Here is a 23,164-nt window from a genome sequence, read left to right on the forward strand (position 1 = left end):
AATTTGACTTAGAAAATATTTTAGGAATAAAAATATTTTTTAAAAGATAACCTTAACTATTTTATACTTTAAAATATTATACTGTAAATAAAATTTATATTTATAGAGTTTATTTTTATAGAAAATCATCATTTTTATATAACTTTTTTCTAAAAGAATTATTTCCTTTTTTTCTAATTTTTTTATTTCATAATTCTTAATTTGAAATAATAGAGACTGCAAAAAGTTATCATGACGGGAAATTTCACACATTTACCCGACTAAAAATTAAAGATAAAATAAGTTCACTTTTTATTTTTTTATTATTAAGTTACATGTAATCATAGTTTAACACATAAGATTAAAATAGCTTAAAGGTCATAAAAATGTGTTTAGATTTCTAACTCAGATTTGTAACATCCCAAAAATACAGTATAAAAACTATATAAGGAAATAATCACATATTAATAATATTTCAAATCAGTCTTACAAAAGATGAGAAGTACGTTTATGACCGAACGGTCTTACAAGATAACGGGGAAATTAAAACTGTACAAATATGCAATCTAGACCGAACGGTTTACAGAAGACGTACCGAACGGTCATACAAAAGAAGAAAACAACAGATGACTGAACGATTATCACACAGAGAAACTAACTACTGACCGAACGGCTCTACTGTTCGGTCTTAACTTCTACCTCGACCAAACTTTCTTCTTCCAGCGCCTCTTCCAGCAAAGCTTCTCCTTCTGCTCACATCCACACGGATGATCATTGCAACAGAAGGACAACCACCGAACGTACAAAACGGGCAAGACAGGAAATAGGGTAAGCTTATGTAATTTAATTCAATTATCAACATATATCTCACTCAATCAATTTAAACAAGATAACTCATTAACTCTTTCATGCAAAGCCTAATACTAGACTCTGACCGTCCGGACTGTATGAATTATGTGTAGCTACGACGTTCGTTCACCCGGGTGATGTAGTAACTGGGATACCCTCAACAGCTGCCACCTGAGGTTAGTCCGTTCCGTCCAAATTAACCATAAGGACGAGGACCTCCTGCCATTCCCACACATGACTTACCCTTCTTTACGTGAGAAACGAGTAATCACGGAATATCAGGATGAACCGCCAGCTTAGCGTGCCCACATTCATACTTTACCATTCCAATATCAAATCATGAGATATTCCTCCTCGGAACACTCTTCCATAACCAAAGTAATTTCATCCATATCGTATTCTATCCACTTTCATTATTAAAACCTCAACTGAACCAATTTGAATAATGATCCCTTAGGATACCAAATATCGCACGTTAGTTTTTAATCCAGAACAAGACCGAACACTTGAAGTGAGACCGAGATGTCTCCAACTCAAACATAATCAAATTGAGAGAGTTACTCACTAGTTGTGAAAAGGACCGAATATAATAATACTTCTCAGAGACTAATATAATTGAATGTTGTTTACCAAGTGAGCCAATTTAATGAACTGACTCTTGAGAGTTCAAACCGAACACCGTAAAGCCTAGGCCGAGTACTAGGACTCTAGGCCGAAACCAATTGAGACAGGTACTATAGGACACCAAATAATAGTACTTGACAGAATCATATGAAGAAATCGATCGCCAATAAATACTTAGCTTCTTAATGAGCTAAACCTCAAGGAAACCGAATGTCAGTTGAAGACTGAGCATTGTAGAGAGCGAACTCTATGGAGTTTGGACGAACGCTCTTATTATAAAGATAGATTACGGAAACGAGAACGAGCGCCTGGTGTAAGACCGAACACTTACTTAGTACGAGCGCTTGGTGTAAGACCGATCACTACTTAGTACGAGCGCTTGGTGTAAGACCGAGCACTACTAAACTTATAGAAGAAAGGCTTGATAAATATAATAAGATACAATTTAAATAGTGTTCACGAACGAACAAAATATACAAATACATATAGATATACTTAAGTTTACCATCAAACACCAAGGAACGAATATCCTTGGTTGAACGCTTATATACAGATATTACAGAACGAAGATGCTCGGTCCTCAACTGGAATTCTTTCCAAATGAAAGAATCCAGTTCCAACCGAGTCCACAGGAAAACCCAACGGTCAAAGATCTTCAGTGACGAACATAAATTTTCACATAAAACTCTAGACTTAGAATTCATAATCTTATCAATACATTTCTCAACATCTATCTTCATACATTCATACATCCATATCATAGTAAATATTCACACTTCATACAGTCAAAACATATCAACAATCATACTTCATATTCATTCAGAAATCAACGAACATTCATCCATTCAAAACAAGAATCTTAATCAAATTATATAAGCTTTCCTTACCTCTAAGCGTGACCGAACGTTCACAGTTCAGAATACGGGTTCACCTTTGCAAGAGACCTTAGCGTTCTACAGTCACGCCTTAAGAAACTAAACCAAACAGAAATCCAGAAACTCTCAGAACAAGATGATTGACTCATGCAACCCTTAAACTAGGTTTGCATGTACCAAGAAGCTAACCGACTGAATGAAGAGAGAACTTACCAACTTAGAACCCGGAACTGATCGGTTCAAACGAACGTCCTCGACGCCGGAAATGTTCAGGTGTGGTCTGTTTGATGATCGGAAGAAGAAAAGAGTGAGATTTTGTAGAGAGAAGTAAGAGTTTTTTAGAGAGAAGGAGGAGAAAAATAGAGTTTCAGAAGATTGAAGAAGATGACTGCATGCAGAGAGTGGCATGAATTTTGAAAAACTAAGTTTTACTTCTACCTTCCAAAACTGAATGGCCACTCGACTGCTCACACCTGTCTTCCACTTTTTGATTTCCAGCTCCCCTTTCTCGACATTTGTCTTCCACTCAAATGGAGTTTTTAGTGTGTTTTTAATGGTTCTGACATCATGCATGTCAGGAAAGTGAATAATATTTTTACATTTGATTAAACTTTTAATCTGTGTGTGTTTTTATATTTGATGAAATGATTTGATTGTTTGATTTTAAATTGATTGACTTAATTCAAAAATACGCTGAACGTTGTTTAGTAAAATTGATTGTGAAGTGTTGAAAAATATAAAGGATGAGTTGAATTATATCTGATTTGAGAAATATTGGGAGTGGTATATGATTTTGTATATACAGTTTGAATAGGGAATTACAATTTGAATCTTATAAATTTATAGATATGGTAACACAATTTTATTTTTTTATTGTTGTTGTCTGGTTTATTTCTACTATGATTACGCATGAGCAAGTGATAGATAGTTGAAATGACTTATAGAAGATGTAGTACCTTTTAGTAATTTTATATGTATATAAATGTTTTGTGCAGTATAAGTTCTCTTTGATATAGTTTTATCTTTATTTTAAATAACCTTTATATTCAATATGACTGTATATATGTGTATAACTTCACTTTATATTCTTTAAATTGGGATGTTAAGTTTTATTTAAAGCATGAGAAAATCTAAGTTTTTGAACTTAAATTTCACAGAAAATTTTAAATCTAAAGCATGGTTTCTGTATTGGATTGACTTAATCACCAGTATTTGACCAATGATTTTCCAACTACATTTGAAAAGTTTTATCCTAATCAAATGAACTTGTTGAAATTGGATCAGCGCTCATGATTAGGGTTATAATTTATTAATAAAGATGCACTTTGGTAAACTTGCTGAAACGTTTAAAACACAGAATAATGAAATTTGTTGAAATGTTAAGTTTAAAACACTTTTTCTATACCCTGCTGCTAATGAAATAACCGAATAAAACGTTAGAACTTATTGGAATAGGACAGATTTTAAGCATAAGTTGTGTTGAATAAAAATCTAGGTAACGTGCAGGCAGAGAACGGTGCCATCTGTAACAATTAACATTACGGCTCTCTAATATCCAAATGGCATACGTGTGTGTGTGTGTCTATATATATATATATATATATTGAGTTGAACAAAAACATCATTTGATAAAACGTTTTAAAGCAATGCAAAATCCCAAATTCACCACCAAGCTTATATAGATTACGGCAACATTTTCTGACAAACATTTCATAAAAACGACTGCCTAAGCTACCAACACTTCTATCAAAAATGTCACTTGACTGTTCCAGTATTAATTTCACAATAAAACATAAAATGATAGGAGGACGGACAAAACTTCAATGGGAAACAAAAAAATAAGTTTTTTGATATCCAACTCTCGTCGATCAATCTGCAGAGACCTAAAGTAATTGATAGATCTTCAATTTTCTTCTACGGCTTTATCTTCAACTTTTTCAGCACTGCGATCAACAACAACCAGCTCAACAGCAGTAGCAGTATAAATAGAACAAAATCATATACATGTAACAAACAGACTCCACATAGGAGAAAATATAAATGTTGGCATGCTCTAAGCACTAAGCAGGATTGTGTTCAGTTCCATTCAAATCATGATATTTCAAGCTTGATTAACTACTGATGGGGTCCACCAGTTTATCATCTTTTTAATAAAAATAATGCTTAGATGATAAGTACATCAGGAAATGAGTAGATTCCAACAGAAATTAAGAACATGGAACAATTTCTGCTTGCAGATCTTCCGACAATCAAGAATTAAGCCAGCTAAATGACTCAAAGCCTAATAGCATTCATGTAATCCAGGAGAAACAGCACTACTATATGCTTCAAAATCATATTGGCATGGAAAATACAGAAAAGTCGGCAATACAAAGTGTTACCTAATATTTACAAAAGACAGTACTAAAGATTTACAAAAGACCAGAAAAATAGTACATAGCATTAGACATGGACCGCATTAGATAGAGTACCACGATACACACAAAAATAAACTCTTGAGAACAGATATGAAAGTGTAAATTAACATTCCTAAGCATATCTTAACCAGACTAATTAACAATTCTGAGCCCTTGGTTCATTTTTTTTTTCACACTTAAGCATCAGCTAAGAATACACATTGAATCAATCGGTATCTAAAGAAGCTAATTCTAGCAAGAAACATCCAATATGATAAAAGACACAGCACAATCTCAACCATGAAAACAAGGAGCCAAGAAGAAATAGTATCAGTGACAAACCTTGTAGGACTTTCATCATCAGAAATGGGCTTCCTCCAACTCCTCTCAGTGCGACTTTCAGGCAAAGCAGCTCGTCCTCCTCCATTGGAAGACCCAAAACCCCTCTTCACAAAGGCTTCACCTCCACCTGTCTCCTTAATCTTCATGCTCTCAAGCTGTTCATCAATCTTTTTCCAATCTTGCCCTTTCTCCGCCAAAACCTGCTCCCTTGGCCTCGCTTCTCCGAATGGATTAACCCCTTTAGGTTTCCCCACATTCCCATCCCCCCCTTCATTGGACACCGACAGAGACCGAGGTTGCAGAACAAGCCTTGGTCTCCCTCCACCAGCACCAACACTCTCGCTACCAACGTTGGATTCGCCCTTCTTCTTGTTCCAGTCATTTGAATCAGCGCCGCCGCTGGAGCCAAACCCAATAACCTTCCTCTCTCTCTCAAACCCTCCACCGTTGGAGGCGAATCGCCGCTCCGACGGCACAAAGCTCTTATTCGAAACCCAGCTCTCCGATTCGTCAGCGCGCGACTGCGAATCGAAGAACCCTCCTCTATCCCTCTCCCTCCTCTCAAACCCTCCCGAAGGTTTCTTTGCCGCTGCCCAATTATCAGTCTCGTCAGCGCGAGAAGGGGGAAGCTCGCGATTGGAATCCCTAGCCCCAAAGGAACCGTTTCTCCTGGGCTCGTCAGAAACCCTAGATGAACCCCAACGGGAATTCGACGAGTCGTCCCCCGAGGAATTCCTGTTAGGGCGGTCACCGTAGGAGCGGAAGCCGCCACCTAGACGGGTGCGGTCGAGCTCCTCGGCGGTGCGCTGGCGTGGGCCGGTGGGGAGGACGACGGGATCTTGGTCGGCGAAGGCGGTGTCGGGCTTGGCAGTGAACTCCGCGAGGGAGTAGGTCTGGGCCTTCTTCTTCTTGGGCTTGGTGGCGGCGGCGACAGCGAGGGAAGGGAAGTCGGCAAGAGGTTTGACAGTGTCGCTGGTGGGGTTCTGTTGAAGGAGTTCAGCCTCGTGTTCCTCGGAATCGATGGCCCACGCGCCGGGCTTTGACCACGCAGACACAGTAGCCGCCATTCTCTGATTTGCTTCACCACCGCACTTTCTTTTCTTTTCTCTCTCTTTTCTTTGTTCTCTGTTTGAGCACCTTGCGTTTTTCTTCAGCCACCCACTGTCACACGGTGGACATTTATATAGCCACACTCCACCATTGTGATGCTCCTTACCTTATTCTTTTCATAATATCATTATTATCTTTTAATCAAAACTAACTATTTCAAATTAATTTCTAATATCCACAGACCTGATTATTTTCTTTACTACTGTCATATAATGATATTTTTTTAATAAGATTTCTACTATTATTTGTTATATCTAACAAGTGAGATTATGGCCAATAAATTAAATAAAAAATCTTATCTATTTATTTATTCATTTATTAGTAAGATTTTTTTATCATTATTTTTATCTCTAATTTTTTTATATTATAATTTGTATTATGATAGTCTAGAGTTTTCATTATTTCTGTGCAAGTTATATTTTTATTTGCATATGAAATAACACTAAAATGGATAAGTCATATTTTAAAACACTAGGGGTTATTTAGATCGGACTAAAAGTGTGCAAATAAGAACAATTAAATATTTTTAAAATAAATTAATTATTTATGATAAAAAGGGAAACGCGATTGTCTTTTGGAAGATTAAAATAATTAAAAACAAATAAATCAACGAGATTAAACATGTATTTTAAGTAAAAGATAAAAATAATTTAATAATTATTTAAAAAACATGGTTAAATATTATGAGATATCATTAAATATTGTTGTATATTATATTAACGTATTGTATATGTTGAGAGATATTTTTAAAGAGTTAATTACGTGTGTATAATATGGGTTTGTGTTTTAATGGCAGTGAGAAAAATGCACTAGTAAACACTGAACTAGAAAGATAGGAAAAGAGAAAAAAAATTATGCAGTACTTTATTCTATTTTTTAACTATTCGTATGTAATCTTTTAACTAACAAAATTGTTGATTCTAACATTATTTTATACAATTTTCAAAAGTGACTCCGATGAAATAATGTTTTATAAAATGACTTTAGCTTTTGTTTCAAAATAAGTCATAATATAAAATAAGACTTTTACGTCTAAAAGTCATCCAACTTGTCCATTTACATAATTTGTTTGAAACTCACCAATTTTCTCCAATTCGTAAATTTGTGTTTTATAAGAAAACATATTTTTCTACTTACTTCAAGGACATTAAGATTTACACCAAGTTGGCGTTGAATTGAAGCAACCATTTAAGAATCATTGTATCTAAACCGCAATAAGTGAGAAATGGAGATAGGAGGAAGTTTTTCGAAGATAGATGCGAAGCAAAAGCACCCCAAACTCGCAACCAGTAGCAGATTCTTTGATGCGAATAACTGTATTCAAAATCTTCTATATTTGATAGAGCCCTCAAGCATTGAGAAAGAAAATAAAACAAGGTAAAAAGAAATAATAAACAAAATAATCCACTTTTGCATCAGAAGTTCGGAAGAATAAATATCTTCACCATTAACAAACCAATAGATTTTTCCTTTACCTAATTCAAGAAATAAAACGATAAATCTAATAATTAATTAAATGAGAAAATATAGACGGAACTATATAAACAATTGCTGACTTCCTAGTAACATATCAATGTGTGTGTGTGAAGAAATATTACACTGGCTAAGACGCAGAATAGAACAATGGCATATGATCGCTCCAAAAATTTCGTTGTAATGAGACAGCAATCCCATTTCAGTTAGAAATGGTTCGGCACTTCAATCACGATTATAGTATTTCGCAAGTTCTGAGTGGCCCCAGTCAACAGCATGGAAAGCAATGGTTATAGAACTATAGCACCATGGATGCTTGAATTCATTAAACTCCAGGACAAGCTATCCACACTGCAGAAGCACCACACCATATGGCCATGGGCAGCTCACGTCATTGTATCGGCTCCATCAACCTAACATCGTAGGAAAACTCAACGTTCGGGATAGTCTGAATCGTGAATGAAAATGAGGTGTTCATCCTCCACACCCTTCATCGAATCCTCACGAGTGAACCATCTGGAGGTCTCTGCATCAAATAGAGAACATACCATCATTTAAGTTTAATTGCAATAGCCAAATTCTTATGAGTTGTAACAGTCTATCAATGCATCAACAAACAAATGGAAACTGGCATGAAAAAGACTAAAAGGAATATGTTATTATGTATGTACTTTGCATATTAGAATCTTCCTGTTCTCTAGTCATGTGCAATATGATTGTTCCTGAAAGAACGGTGATGAATCCGCATATCTCAGAGGTTATGCTGCTGACATCCTGACCAGACCAATCCTGAAAGTAAATAATCAAGCTTATCACATCCTATTGTTCAACAAAAAAGAAAAGTTGAGATATAACCAAAGCAATCAAAGAAAAATGAATCCATTATCATACCTTAAACATTATAGCACTGGCAATTATTGTAAGAGTTGTGAACATTACATAATATACAGGAGAAACAATTGTAGCATTGAATGTGTCCAGAGCCTGAAATGGTTTAATAGTGAAATAAGCTCAAGACTTGATAAAAGCATTTGGGCTATACTAATACAGATATATCATACATTGATGATAAGAAAAGTTTATATCAATGGGAACCTAAAGAACTGTATCAATGGAGAAAAGATTAGTGGAATTCTGTTGCAAGTAGCATAAAAAGAATGTTTGAATCAGGATGTGGAAAGCAAAGCTCGCGAGATTAAGTACAATTACATATATAGAGGATAGAATTGGTCACGACATTGTGTTTTATACTTCTATGTATAAATTTTAGTGGGTCTTATTTCAAGATCTGTCCAGTTCAAACTTCAAAATTTTCCCAGTTCATATTCAAATATGAAATTTCAGAATGCTTGACCCACAACCAAGTAAATCAATTCTTTCCTGAACTCCTAACAATTGCAATGCATCATTGAGCAATATGAATTACTTCACACCACATTTAAGCTGAAATGTATCAAAATATTTATTTTACGCATAAATTACTTTTTAGAAGTTCTATCGTATCAGCAGCATCTTTAGACGAAAATTTTTAATTTGCACATAAACTAAGTTTAGCATGCAGAAAAACTCATTTCATTTCTTCTAATTTTAAAAGTGCTTATGGAGAGTTAATCTAAATATACCTTTAATCTAATTACCAGAACTAGAAGATCGGCCTTTTTAATTGGTTTTCCTAAATAAGAAACAATGTACTATGCATCAAATGCAGTCCAAGAGCCTTTGCCCCCAGGGAACAACATAAAAATAAGAAACCATAAATCATGCATCAAATGCAGGCCAAAGAAGAAAAATTCCCCTTCAATATATGTAAACAAAGCTTATAATCTTGGTCATAAGTTCCATCACTCACCCTATTAAGGTAATTCAACTGTGTAATAACACAGATTGTTGCCACGCTAAGAAAAAACCAAGTCTGAGGATAAGCTACTTGACTGATTCCATCAAGTGTAAGCTTTATTGCAATTCCAATGGCTTTTATGCTCACAACCTGAAAATGTAACAAAATTAACGTACAAAGTAGCAAACAGTTATCTAACCACTGCAATATTGATATGAAACTTCATCACAAAGAGATTCAATTACCGTAAGTGAGCCCACTAATGAACAAATTCCCAGGTAAACCAGCATATTATTCTGTCCATAGCGAGGTTCAAAGTGTATGATCAAGACCAAAACTACTGAAACTGTTGCCATCACGTAAATCAGAAATGCTGCAGGAAAGAAATTGGGGGACAGAGAACATCGGTTAGGATACCAGAATATAGGTATGCAACGAAGTGAAATTAAAACAGGATAAAATCCAACCTGGTTGAGTAGCCAGATCCCATATTTCTTGGACAGAACTTGGAGTCTGCTCCTGTGGAGCATGGATGACAATAACAATTGAACCCACAATGCAGGATACACATCCCATCACGCCCATCTTAGGAAGCCGCTCCTTCAACAAGAAGTGCGACAAAACAGCGCTAGCGACCGACACTTCATATGTTAGTTCCACCATACTAATACAAAATTCACCAGAACTATCAAAATTGCATTGAAAGCTAAGAGTACCTAACTATAATACTAAGTGCACCAAGGGGAGTCACCAGAACTGCCGGAGCATAGATATAAGCCACAAAATTTGCAATTTCCCCAATAATCACTGCAAGCACATAGTTCAAGATCCAATTAAATTTCATTTCAAAACAGTAGATAACCTGAGTACAACCTCAGAGAAAGAAATAAAGTTGCCACACTCACTCGTTACCATGCCAGCCCACCAAAGCGGCTCTAGCAGATAAGTATAACCACCAACTCCTGCAATTTTCAAAAATCAAAACATCAAAACCTGGATCGCAAGCCAAGAAACATGCATGGATCTGATCTAAAACACCATATACTACATAATGTCAATACTTGATTACACAAGGAAGAAAATCAGAAAACAGCAACTTGTAAAAACAGAGCTGAGCGATTTGACAATGAAGAAAGAGAATTTACCTGCACGAGTACCGCGTGCAGCAGCACGCTTAAGACCCTTTTTCTTCAAGATGAAGCTTGAACCGATGAATGCACTGGAACTCATCGCCAGTATTAACCCCTTGCAATTATCCGAAACCCCCATCTCTGTCATTCTCTCCAATCGCTGCAACGCTACAAGAAGAAACCCTTCGTTTCCCCTTCAAAGAAGAAGAGAGATCAAATTCGATTAAACGCTGCGTTCTGTTGGTTATCTTTTCAGAGGAGCAAGCTTGCTTAACGCGGCGTCGCTGAACACTCTATCAAAGTCGCGAGACCCTTTAATTTTAATTAATAATAAATAATAACAATATCAAGAGTCCTTGACTAAGCAGAAGTTTCCGCGCGGAGTAATCCCGTGCTTCGCGAGAAACTAGCCCTTACATGCGCCCGCTGCTGATCCGTGCGATGAGATATTTACATCTAATCGAGCTGCAACGTGTCAGATAAGTATTGGTTCTACTCTTTCGCTCTAACTTGCTTACATCACTAGTGATGACGTGGCCGATTCCTTTCACACGCTACACGGATTGAGAAAGTGGGATATTTTCACTCTTCTGCCATTGGCTATTGGTTTTTTGGTTTTCTCTGCAATTGGGTGTGATATTCTTGTCTTTTATCCGTTGCTGATAACTGATAATTATCTAATTATCTAATGAAAGTAAACACTTCCACTAACTGTTATAATTGTTATTTAATATTTTTTTTATTGTCATTATTATTATTTAATAAAATGTGTCTTTTTCACCTTAAATTCTTGATAACATTATATTTGTTTTTTGCTATTAGTTTATAAATATTAGAGAATATCAGTGCAAATAAAGATATACACGTTACTAGGCACAAATGAGAAAAATACAAGATATTTTACGTTAAAAACAAGTGTATTTAAACTCTCGTGTGTTGTCATCATTATTACATATATATTCAAGCTATAAATTTAAGTAATACCATTTAAAATAAATAAAAAACAATAATAAATAATATACGTAGTAGAAGTCAAGTAAATAACGAAAAATGTAAAATTGAGAGTGAGTATTTAGGATCAATATGATATCAATATTATATGCTCTAATCATCATTGAGTAATCACATATGAACATGGCAAGTTAAAATTTAATCAGGAATTAATTAAAGTTAATTCATGCAATTTAACTTAAGGTACCAGTGTTTTAGCTGCTTTTAATTATAATTAAACATTACTTATTAAACTCTTGGAGTATTTGAGAAATCAATTAAAAAATATAATGAAAGCTTGTAAACTTGGTCGAATAATTTAATGAAGAAAATCTTAGCTTGCATTATAGTATTTGGTGTCCAAGGAAGCTTCCTTGCGTCTCTCTTACGTGGCATGCACGTGTAACATCGTGCACGCTTAAAATGACACTATTATTTACTATTTTATTTTCGTTTTTATTTTATCTGGGCTGAAATAATTCAGAAACAAAAGATCCAAGGCCCAATATCTATTAAGCAATCCCAAATGGCCCACTATATAAAATGCTGACAATCTGGCACACTCTGGATCAAACACCATGACAATAAAATCATGATTTCAATTTTTAAAGAAAAATATTCAAAACGGTTAATATATTTCCACCATTTATTATTTAGTAAAATACATTTCTTACTTCTTTGAACAATTGTAATATATTTTAATTTCAAATTTTATGAAATAGCTTTTTTATTAGATGTTGTAAAAGTTTATGGTAAAACTTTTTTTTTCTTTTAAAAAAATCATAAAATGATAAAAGATTATGGTAAAACTTAACTCATACTTGACTAAGAAACTAGTATAAATCCAAATATAAATTACTATAAATAAAAAAGGAAAGTAATATATATAGAAAACACATATAGATATAATTTTAAGATTTTAAATTAGAGATGTATCATAATTTTGTATATATATTTACTCATAATTTATAGCTATTGGACTATCTCGATGTATTTCTTTTAAAAAAAATACCACAAAAGAAAAAGAACTTTCAATTTTTTTATGTTTATGTTTATATTTTAAATTTCATGCATATTATCGAGGTTTGTAAGTTTTATTGTGACATATCATAGAACCGGATCGTTGTCTAATATTTATGTCACAATATATAAGTATAATATATATTTTTTATTTTTTATTTAATGTAATTTTTTAATACTTATAAATAAACTGTTTAATATTATATAAATTTTGGAAAAGAATAAATATTTAACCATAATAAAATAGAAAATAAAATTATTCATTACAATATAACACTAGGTGGGGAAATAAGATCGATTACAAGTATCAATCACGAAATTTACAATGAAATTAAAAAATAGATTCAATCGTAAAAATTGTTACTTCCATTGTTTTTAAATATTAACAATTAACATTTGTTAATAAAAATTATTATAAAATATTATTATATAAATTAAAATAATATTATAACAAGTTAAGACAATATTATAGTAACAAAAAATATTTATTTAAATTAAGAATATATATTTTCTAAATAAAATAAAAAAGAAAACTATCAATATCATAATATCATAATGTTATCATCTCAATAATATCAATAAATATATATTAAATTATTATTATGAAGTTTTATTTTTAAAAGACATTGCTTTAAAAAAAATTATTCTCAAGATTGTTCAATGCATGATATTAAAATTGAACAAAATGTTTTGATTGTGTTAATATATGATACGTTTTTAGAATTTTTTCTTGTTCTATAATACTTTTGAACTTTATTAATTTGATTATATATCAGAAAATTTATTTCCTAATCTAGACTTTTTGTATTATTGAAAAAGAATTTTTGATAATCTAGTCTAGTCAAAACAATTCAAAAGTAATTTAAAAAAGAAAAAAAATATTTTTACATTAAAATAAAGGAATAAATAAAAATATATTTCATTTTGGGTATAGTAATTTTAAAACCAAATAATACAATTAAGAGAAAAAGATGGTATGATAATAATGACGTAAAAGATGGACGGATTTAATTTAGATATTTGACACTGATGTCTAGGAAACAATTAAGCCCATAACAACATTAAGTTCTCGAACGGAATTTGAGTATAATTTAGATTGAAAATTTGGATTTTTCCGTTTTTAGAATTTTTATAAACAAAATGGAAAATTGATTTAAAAATATTATAAAAATATAGACAAGAAGTTTTAATTTAAAGAAATGAATCTAAAATGGATAAAAAATAGAAGAGTTTTAGCCCAAAGGATCATGATGTGATCATGCTGAAAAGGAAAAGGAAAAGTTTAACCTATTTAAAATATGAATTAAATCACACCAAACATGTCGATCTTTTCCTCAAATGTTCCATTTAACAGCTTTAGATAAGAGTAATTATTTTTTCAAAAAACAGGTTTCAAAAAATTTTGCAGGTTGGAACCAAAACCATGAGTCTCATCTTTCTGCTATGTGTCATCCTTTTGAGAGGTTTATCTTCTTCTTTTACATTTCTATTCTCACACTTTTCTTATGTACCAAAACTATAAAACCATAACACATTTTTTCAATAGTAGTTTAGCACACTGCAATCATTTTGCCATGCAAAAAGGAACACAGTTTGTCTTTTAAAGTTGTTTTGTAAAAAAAAAATAGTTTGATTGATACTAAGTTATATTCATCTTTTTTTTAAGGATTTGGTTGCAGAAATGATAATAAATTTCAGTTTTATTTATCACTTTTTTTATATATTTTAATGACATTGTGTTGCTCGGTTCAAAAAGAAAAATCATGATGGAAATTTATTGTGTGAAGAAAACAAGTCCTTCTTTTTTTTAGATTTCTTATAGTGTCTAAAATTTATGTATTTCTTTTATTGATTTGAATACGTTATCTTTATAAATGTTATAAAGAAAACAGTTTTTTTTTTGAAACTTATGCAAAAACGTTACTATATATTTGATTTTATTTGTTTATGTATTTTAATATAAGAAAAATATATATAAAAATATGCATTATTTATAGATATTGATTTTAATATGATATTATATTTTTAAAATTTTATTTTGTATGTTATTTAATAATTATGATTTTGTTGATAGATATTCGATCACAATTCTGGAATATTTGAAATTAGTACATTGCAGTATCAATGCACAATCTGATCTTTTTTTAAAAAGAAAAAAAAAATACTTTTGAATGTGTCATGTTTTAAAACAAAACCAAAGGAATAAAAAAAGTTTCTCTAATTTATGTACAATTAGATTAAAGTTCCAGTGATTAATTATACATTAGTTACTATTTTTAAAGGACTAAATTAAAATTCATCAGTAATTAATTATATGGTATTTTCATTTTTTATTTATTTTTTAAATATCTCATTCATATGTAAAAAAATATATTCTCATGATCTAAATTTTTATTTATTTTCAATTATCATCATTCTTAAAAAGAAAATCATGTAATCATTTATCTCAAATACCATTAATGAGTGGTTTTACATGCCAAAATGGTTTATGAAAGAATTCACTTTATTTCTTCTTTTTTATCGACAAACATCTGTCTTATATTTATCTTTCCTTCTTTTTAATTATTTTTGGCGACTTTCTTAAAATTTTTATAGAGAAACCAAAACATGATTCTTTTTTCGAAAACCAACAAAATTAGTTTTAAATGATTTGAAAAAATAAAATAAAAACATCTAATTCTATAAATGGATAATTTTTTTTCCTTTTGCTGGAATGTGAAGACATTAAATGGTAACTTTTGAATTAAAAACAGCCATTTATTAATTTGTGTGCACATTAATTATAGCACTGATAAAACAGTGGTTTTCCTTAAGTTTAAATCCATATTGTTACCATTGAAGCTCTTTCTCTCATTTTCTTCTGTTTCTTTTCATTCTTTGGAATCAAATTATTGAATGTTTAAAACAAAAGACATGAATCTCATATTTCTGGTTTGTGCCTTTCTTCTCGCAGGTTCGTGTATTGACACTTTTTGTCACGGACATTGATGCTACAAACATTAATCTCATATTTTTATTCTTAAAAATCTCATTCATGTTAACGAAAATCTGATAAAATAAGAACTAAAATATATCATTTGCTGCTACCACAGGTTTTGAAGTGGATGCATTATCCTATGATTATTCTGCAAGTATCGAAGTAAATATTTATTTTTTCAAAGGTTTTTTACATTACAAATATTAATATATAGTTTTTTTCCTTACTTTATAATGGGTTATATATGAATTCAATTTCAGTGTCTTACACAACCATTGAAGCCTCAATACAACGGAGGAATAATCCGAAACCCAGATCTAAATAATGGACTTGAAGGATGGAATTCATTTGGGGATGCAAAAATAGAACACAGAGAATCATCAGGCAACAAATATGTGGTAGCACATAGCAGAAAACATGCACATGACAGTGTCTCTCAAAAGATTTCTATCGAAAAGGGAAAACATTATACTTTGTCTGGTAAAATTTGTTCTCAAACTGCATAAATCATGCAATGTTTTTCCCATTTATAAGGTCATTGGTACATGAAACATCAATAACCAGAAAGCATTGTCCTTTACAGCTTGGATACAAGTAAGTACAGGGAATGTCCTTGTAACTGCAATTGTGAAAACAAGCAAAGAATACAACTTTGCTGGTGCCATTTTTGCTGAGAGTAAGTGTTGGTCTATGCTTAAGGGTGGTTTCACAGCTCAAGATTCAGGACCAGCAGAGCTCTATTTTGAGGTACCATGACTTTTGATAAATGTGTTTTTGTAAAATTTTCATAAAACCTTTTACATAAAATTTGATGATGTCTGATACACTCGTTTATGTAATATAAATTAATTTTATTTTTAATCGATGTGAAATTTCCTTCCAATTTTCTAACTGTCAAAATCATGTAGGGCAATAATACCTCTGTCGAAATATGGATAGACAGCGTTTCCTTACAGCCATTCACAGATAAAGAATGGAGTTCTCATCAAGATCAGAGCACTGAGCAGGTAAATATTAATTATTGAATAAATAATAAAATATATATTTTTTCACATTTTTTATCATATTAAAGTAATGAGTATTAAAAGAAAATTTGTTCAGTCTTTGTTTTTTAGTCTAAAGCAATTAGTTACAAAAGAAAATTAAATCTTTCTCTGACATTTAAAGTAAAGGTTTTATCTGTTTGAGTCCTGATTATATGGTATAAATTGATTTCATGTCTCGTTATTGTAAGTTACATATATGGGAAGAATATTACATATGTCTTATTAATTAAAAATTAAAAAATCTATTTTGATACATATATATTTTTTATATTTATTTGATATTATTAATTTTCGTATGACTAGTTACTCTTAAAAAATTATTATAATTAACTTTGATTTGGATTTGGCAGAATCGTAAGAGGAAGGTATTAATCCAAGCACAGGATGAACAAGGAAAGCCATTAGCAAACGCAAAGATATCATTTCAAATGAAGAAGGCAAGTTTTCCGTTTGGGAGTTCGATGAATAAATACATCCTAAACAATGCATTATACCAAAACTGGTTCGCCTCTAGATTCACAGTGACAGCGTTTGAAAACGAAATGAAATGGTACAGCACTGAAAGTGTGCAAGGTAAGGAAGACTACACGACAGCCGATGCTATGTTGCAGTTTGCTAAGAACCACAACATAGATGTTCGAGGCCACAACGTATTCTGGGACGATCCTAGTTTCCAACCTGGTTGGGTTCCTTCACTGTCTCCAACCCAACTAACTTCTGCAACAGAACAGAGGCTCAAATCTGTCGTGTCAAAATACAAGGGCAAGGTTATTGCATGGGATGTTGTCAATGAAAATCTACACTTTTCGTTCTACGAAAGTAAACTTGGACCAGACTTTTCCAGCAAAATTTTCGAGGAGATTCATAATGTTGACGCAGGAACCACTTTGTTTCTGAACGAGTATAACACCATTGAGGACAATAGAGATAGTGTTGCAAGCCCAGGAAGGTACGTCCAGAAGATTAAACAAATTCGGAGTTATAAAAAGAATAGTGCAATCCGTTTGGGAATTGGGTTGGAGTCCCACTTCGGTGATAAGGGTATCAATTTTCCATACCTTAGAGCATCTTTAGATTTTCTTGGTGCCACTCGTTTGCCCATTTGGATTACAGAATTTGATGTTGCAAATCAACCTAGACAGGTATAACTCGACCCTACCAACTTTGCATTTTATTTCAATCAAATTCTTATCTTCATGCAACAAATTCATGTTATATTTTTAAGGTATTTAGGTTAAAGAAAATGTTTTTTTAACATTTTTTTTTACAATTTTTTTATAACAGTATGTGTGGTACTTCATGATTGATATTTACAAACTAATAAACACTGATATATAGTTTATTGTTAAAAAGTTATTAAAAAAAGTTGTTAACATATCATAGTTTTTAGGTTAAATGTGTTTTTAGTCTCTTAACTCTAACAAAAATTTCGAATTAGTATTTTTTCGAAATTTTGAATTCAATTAACCTTATCTATAATCAATGTGGGACTCCAACACAAATCATTTTGATGGTGAGACTATACATTAACGGGTGGTCCAATAACGGTCCGATAGCGAGTAGGATAGGCTCTAACCATAGTTCTGATACCATGTTAAAGAATGAACTTTAAGCCTAATTCAACTCCACAAAATTGACTTGTAAGAGGTTTGCACCTACTTATATATTATAAATTAGTCTTATGTCTAATCAATGTAGGACTTCCACCACTTATATTTATTATCATTTAAGTTTTTATTTACATAATGAATATTTAATATTTAAACCTATGATCTGTGTAGGTACAATACTTTGAGCTTGGTCTTAAAGAGCTACATAGTCACCCTATGGTTAAAGGTATTGTGATGTGGACAGCCTTGTCACCACAAGGTTGCTACAGAATTTGTTTAACAGATAACAATTTCAAAAACTTAGCAGCAGGGAAGGTTGTGGACAGATTTCTTGCTCAGTGGAAACCAAAGAATTTGTCTGGAGTTACAGATAAAAATGGATACCTTGAGCTCTCTCTTTTTCATGGTGATTACGAAATGAAGATAAGTCACTCTGTCAAAAACAATAGCTCTTTCTCACAACTCCTAAACGTATCTCCCCAAAATCAATCAAACACAATAAAACAATTTGTAAAGCTTTCTGTGAAGTAATTATTTTTTCATTTTATATAGTTTTAGTTTACAATGTAACTTAATAAAACTTAATGAAAAGTGAAAAGTTCTCAAATTACTTTTTCTTTGTTGTTTGTTCATTGTCTGACTCTTTCACTTTAAGTTACATTCATATTAACATATTGTCAGTTTTAATAACACAACATTGCCATCAAGAGTATATAGTTGTTATAATAAAAAAGTAGAAATAATTAAAAGTAGTCCTAGGATTGCATAACTTCAATTTTTTTTTATCATTTCGTCGTGACTTTATTCATTTGAATAGATTTGGTAAAAAGTGATTTGGTGGAAAATGAACTAAAACTTAATTAATTGAGATAGGTTTTTTTAGGTTGAATGATTTTAAACATGAAAAGTTCTTAAATAATAAATATAAAATCTAATTTGATTTGAGGTAATTACTTATATAAACATGTAATTACTTATATATATTTTAAATGAGTTAAATGGATTTTTCGTACTCAAATTTTACCCAAAAAAAATTGTATTTCATTTTAAAACTAAATTATACAGTATTTAGTCCTTACCCGTTATGTAAAATATAAACAAGTGAAGTGTTTTCCATGAGTCAAAAAGAGTTTCACAATAAACTATAATATAACCTATATATAATTTTTGTTGAAAGGATATTTTACATAATTTTTGTAAAGTGTATGAACTAAATACTTTATAGTTTAATTTAGAAATGAAGTATAATTTTTTTTATAATAGTTTAGAGAAAAACAAAAGAAACATATTTAATCTTATTTGTAGATAACGTGAGATTTAAAAGGAATATGCTTATTTTTAATAAACCAAATATAATTTTATAAAAAGAAAGATAATTTTAAAAGACAATTTTTTATTGTATATTCTGAATACTAGTTTCTTTATTATATGCATTATAAATATGGTTAAATATTTTTTTAATTTTTAAAGTTTAATGTAAAATTATAATTTGTTTATGGTACTGTTATAGTTTGGTTATCAAATTTTTAAAATAAATAGACTTAATAACCTTAATTCAATTGTGCTAAATTTTTGTATGTGTCACATAATATTTCAGTTTCACGTTTGAATTGTTTTCACCTTTTGATACCTTCTAATTCAATTGATATATATATATATATATATATATATATATATATATATAGGCCCACTTAAAGATTCAGCAATCCGAAGTGAACAAAACAAATGGCCCAAGACCAACCTGTAGATTCAGCAATCCGAAATGGCCCACTACTTAAAACCCTGACAACCTGGCACGCTAAGGATCACACACAACATGACAACAAAATCACGAATATACTTTTTAAAGGCGTATTCATAAAGTGGCTAATTTATACTTTAATAATTATATTACAATTAAATATACATGAATATAATAAATTAAGTAACTATTTAAATCCCAATTGCTAATTACAATTTTTATTTCATTCTTCAAATAAATCCATAGTCTGTTATTTATTAAAATATACTTCTTAATTTCTCTAAGAGTTATTTAATGTAATCACGACTCCCTCGCTACTTCTTATTTTGTTGGGCGATAAGGGTGACAATAGTTAGAGCATGATAGAAAATAAGAGTGATACTTTTATATTATTATTATTAATAATAATAATAATAATAAATTTTATTAAAGATGATAGCCTCAACAGTATTGTTGATAATTTTAATATATATAGGGTGTACTTCACGGATTAAAAAAAACTAAACATTTTTTATAAATTATGTTTTTAGAAATTTCTTTCGATTTTCAAGAATCTAAAATTTGATTGAAGGACATAATACAGTTAGCACGTTAAATAGACACATTTAAGACGACTAGTATAATTAAATAAGTCGTTTATTTAATTGCAATAAATAGCTTTTTGAAAGATTAATTTGCAGTTCAGTTGAGTAATTTGTTTTTTTTATTCTAATATCTTACTTAAGTCAATTTTTTTTAATATCTAAAACCCCAAAATAGAATTAGTATGTGAATTAATTATATGTAAAATATATTTTTAATTAGGTTTTGATTAAAAGACTCTAATAATTTTTTTTATATTTTTTATTTGAGTTACTTTTATTTAATTTTCTTTCTTAATTATATGATTTGAATGTTATTTTGCTCTTTCTTGTTTATCTGTGTATTAAAAAGTATGTTGTTATGTGATTATGGTAAAAATGACAGGTTTAATAAGTTTTTTTTTGTGTTAATATTTGAGATATTTATTTAATGTGATATTTTATCAATTATTTTTATTTATTTAATTTTTTATTTTCTCCTTTTTATTTATTTATTTATTGCACTTTCATGACTATCTCGGGATAGAATAGACTATGTGATAAGTAGAAACGAAGCGGGAAGAATTGAAGAAATCTAAAATCACTAACATAGTCACATTTGAAATGATGTCAACATAAATTCAACGAACAAAAATTTAATAGAATAGTCCATATTAACTTATTTTAAATAAAATAGAAAATTAAATTAAGACAAAAAATAAAGAATCACATTTAATAAACTTCTTAAATATTGAAACTAAAAATATATAAGAATATTACGATTAATATAAAATAGCTCATACTTTTTATTATTTTCTTTAAAAATATATTAGATACATGTTTTCAATGTCAGTATAATGGAGGAATTATCCCAAACCTCGAATGCAAAATAGAACACAGAATCATTAAACAACAAATACGTCGTAGCTAAAAGCAGAAATCAAACAAATGACAGCGTGTCTCAAAAGGATAACCATTACACTTTATACTCAAATATTATAAAATATGGATAGTTTTTCTTTCAATATTATTTTATCATATTTTAAATTAAAAAAAATGAATAACCCACAACCACTATTCTTCATTTGTGACTGTAGGTTGAATTGGTACAAGTGATAAAGGGAAACCTATGTAGTACTGTACTACGATGTTATTCACTTTGAAATTTGAATTTATTTTAATTTCTTTACAAAATATTTAAATTATATTTTATTATATTTTCCTTTTGAAATAGATTGAAAAAAGTGACCACTTATGAAATATAAATATATTCGTCTAAGAAAATCTAATATCATTTTGACCATAAATTCTCAAATTTCATGAGATTTCATGGTGAAATTTCATGACCTTGTTGAGGTAATTTTTTTTTTCACAATCTGTTTTTTTTTAATATGTTGATGAATTGTGGAAGTGAAGGGTGATTTTTATTTTATAGAAGTTATGAGTTTGTATTTTTACTTATGTTTTTCCAAATTCCCGAATGTTGTAGGGTAATAATTCTTCTGTCGATTTTAGGATAGACAGTGTTTCTTTGCAATCATTCACAAACAAGGAATGGAAGTCACATCAATATCAAAGCATTGAAAAGGTATCTATTAGTCATTGAATAAATGGAAGAAAAATATTATCAAAACATTCTAATTTATTTATACACTTTATCCTATTAGGTGGAATCCATGTGAATCTTATAAGTGAATTTCCTATAGAATCACTGAGTCACATGAATTTTAGTTAACAAGAAAAGAAGTTTTCATCTGTACAATTTATGCTGCATTTATTTACCATTGGAGAATTAATCATTCAATAATGACATAAGTTAGATATCTCTTACACAATAAATCCTTAGTAACTCATAGTTACTCTAATTTTAAACTATTAAGTAAAAATTAATAAGACTGAACTCCCTAGTTTTCTTTTTTCTCTTATATTAAACATGACCGAAAGCTTTATGGCATGCCTTGTACTTTAAATTTTTCATTGGATTCATCCTTCCAAATTCAAAGATAATAAATTATATTGCGTATTGTTCTTCCCATTGTTCTTTGTTTATTGTCTTACTCTTACATTTAACTTCAAGCAGGTTTTGCTTCCAATCTCAGTCAAATAATAAAAATTCAGCAAAGGTTGGTCCCACATCGTAATTGAAGTCTTTGCACACTCTTAGAACATGCGTTTTGTTAAGGATAACCTTATTTTATCCTCATACTTGAAACATCAGAGAAAACAAGTTTTTCACAACAAAACGCTTACTTCTGATAAATTGACATTCCTATATCAAAACTCAGTTATTTGGAAATACATGTTTTCGAAAGGCAACATTTAATGTTAATTAAATTAATTTTGATGTAAATTATTATTTTTAATCGAGTGGATGAGCTGACAGAGATGTGAAAATCAGTCCCATTTTGTTATTGTTAACTGTGACCACACATTAATGGATTTTGTTACCATGATTTTCGATGACCACTCATAATCAAAGAACCAATATCTCTACCTACGCTTTCGGCTTGGTCTCTGAGAAACTCAAGACAGCCACAAAATCATGGCCTAATGTGTTCATTCTCAGTCTCCATCTTTCCATTTTTTTCTTCCGATTTCTTAATCC

General features: G+C 30.7%; 3 protein-coding genes across 4 annotated transcripts; 1 reads left to right on the forward strand and 2 right to left on the reverse strand.

Moving 5' to 3' along the window:
• Positions 1 to 3,978: 3,978 nt before the first annotated feature.
• LOC124845045 (eukaryotic translation initiation factor 4B3-like) lies at positions 3,979 to 6,240 on the reverse strand. The gene is made up of 2 exons (XM_047322076.2): positions 5,066 to 6,240; positions 3,979 to 4,270 (listed from the first exon to the last, which is right to left on the reverse strand). The coding sequence occupies exons 1-2, from the start codon at positions 6,130 to 6,132 to the stop codon at positions 4,231 to 4,233; spliced, it is 1,107 nt and encodes a 368-aa protein (XP_047178032.1). The 5' UTR covers positions 6,133 to 6,240; the 3' UTR covers positions 3,979 to 4,230.
• Positions 6,241 to 7,563: 1,323 nt separating this feature from the next.
• On the reverse strand, positions 7,564 to 10,943 carry LOC124845044 (putative magnesium transporter NIPA6). Its single transcript, XM_088100520.1, has 9 exons — positions 10,631 to 10,943; positions 10,391 to 10,447; positions 10,202 to 10,292; positions 9,953 to 10,113; positions 9,731 to 9,858; positions 9,498 to 9,635; positions 8,540 to 8,632; positions 8,320 to 8,437; positions 7,564 to 8,174 (listed from the first exon to the last, which is right to left on the reverse strand). Exons 1-9 carry the CDS (start codon positions 10,761 to 10,763, stop codon positions 8,080 to 8,082), a joined length of 1,014 nt encoding a protein of 337 aa, XP_087956646.1. The 5' UTR covers positions 10,764 to 10,943; the 3' UTR covers positions 7,564 to 8,079.
• Positions 10,944 to 14,048: 3,105 nt separating this feature from the next.
• Positions 14,049 to 18,789, forward strand: LOC124840945 (endo-1,4-beta-xylanase 5-like). Of its 2 annotated transcripts, none has more exons than XM_047317086.1 (7): positions 14,049 to 14,088; positions 15,718 to 15,764; positions 15,863 to 16,082; positions 16,186 to 16,349; positions 16,511 to 16,609; positions 16,999 to 17,790; positions 18,430 to 18,789. In XM_047317086.1, exons 1-7 carry the CDS (start codon positions 14,049 to 14,051, stop codon positions 18,787 to 18,789), a joined length of 1,722 nt encoding a protein of 573 aa, XP_047173042.1. The 2 variants fall into 2 exon arrangements, with proteins under 2 accessions (XP_047173042.1, XP_087957197.1); XM_088101071.1 differs by lacking the exon at positions 14,049 to 14,088 and adding an exon at positions 15,539 to 15,578.
• The last annotated feature ends 4,375 nt before the right edge of the window (positions 18,790 to 23,164 follow it).

This window comes from Vigna umbellata, chromosome 10, assembly GCF_029865625.1.
Source record: "Vigna umbellata cultivar VRB3 chromosome 10, Vumbellata_1.0, whole genome shotgun sequence".
Classification (NCBI taxonomy): Eukaryota; Viridiplantae; Streptophyta; class Magnoliopsida; order Fabales; family Fabaceae; genus Vigna; species Vigna umbellata.

Coding starts and splice junctions, on each gene's coding strand:
- LOC124845045 (XM_047322076.2), bottom strand. CDS start 6,132: ATGGCGGCTACTGTGTCTGCGTGGTCAAAGCCCGGCGCGTGGGCCATC. Junction 4,271..5,065: donor GATGATGAAAGTCCTACAAG/GTTTGTCACTGA, acceptor TGTTGATCGCAG/TGCTGAAAAAGTTGAAGATA.
- LOC124845044 (XM_088100520.1), bottom strand. CDS start 10,763: ATGACAGAGATGGGGGTTTCGGATAATTGCAAGGGGTTAATACTGGCG. Junction 10,293..10,390: donor GTGGGCTGGCATGGTAACGA/GTGAGTGTGGCA, acceptor ATGTGCTTGCAG/TGATTATTGGGGAAATTGCA. Junction 9,859..9,952: donor GGATCTGGCTACTCAACCAG/GTTGGATTTTAT, acceptor TCTTTCCTGCAG/CATTTCTGATTTACGTGATG.
- LOC124840945 (XM_047317086.1), top strand. CDS start 14,049: ATGAGTCTCATCTTTCTGCTATGTGTCATCCTTTTGAGAG. Junction 16,350..16,510: donor CAGCAGAGCTCTATTTTGAG/GTACCATGACTT, acceptor AAAATCATGTAG/GGCAATAATACCTCTGTCGA. Junction 16,610..16,998: donor AAGATCAGAGCACTGAGCAG/GTAAATATTAAT, acceptor TGGATTTGGCAG/AATCGTAAGAGGAAGGTATT.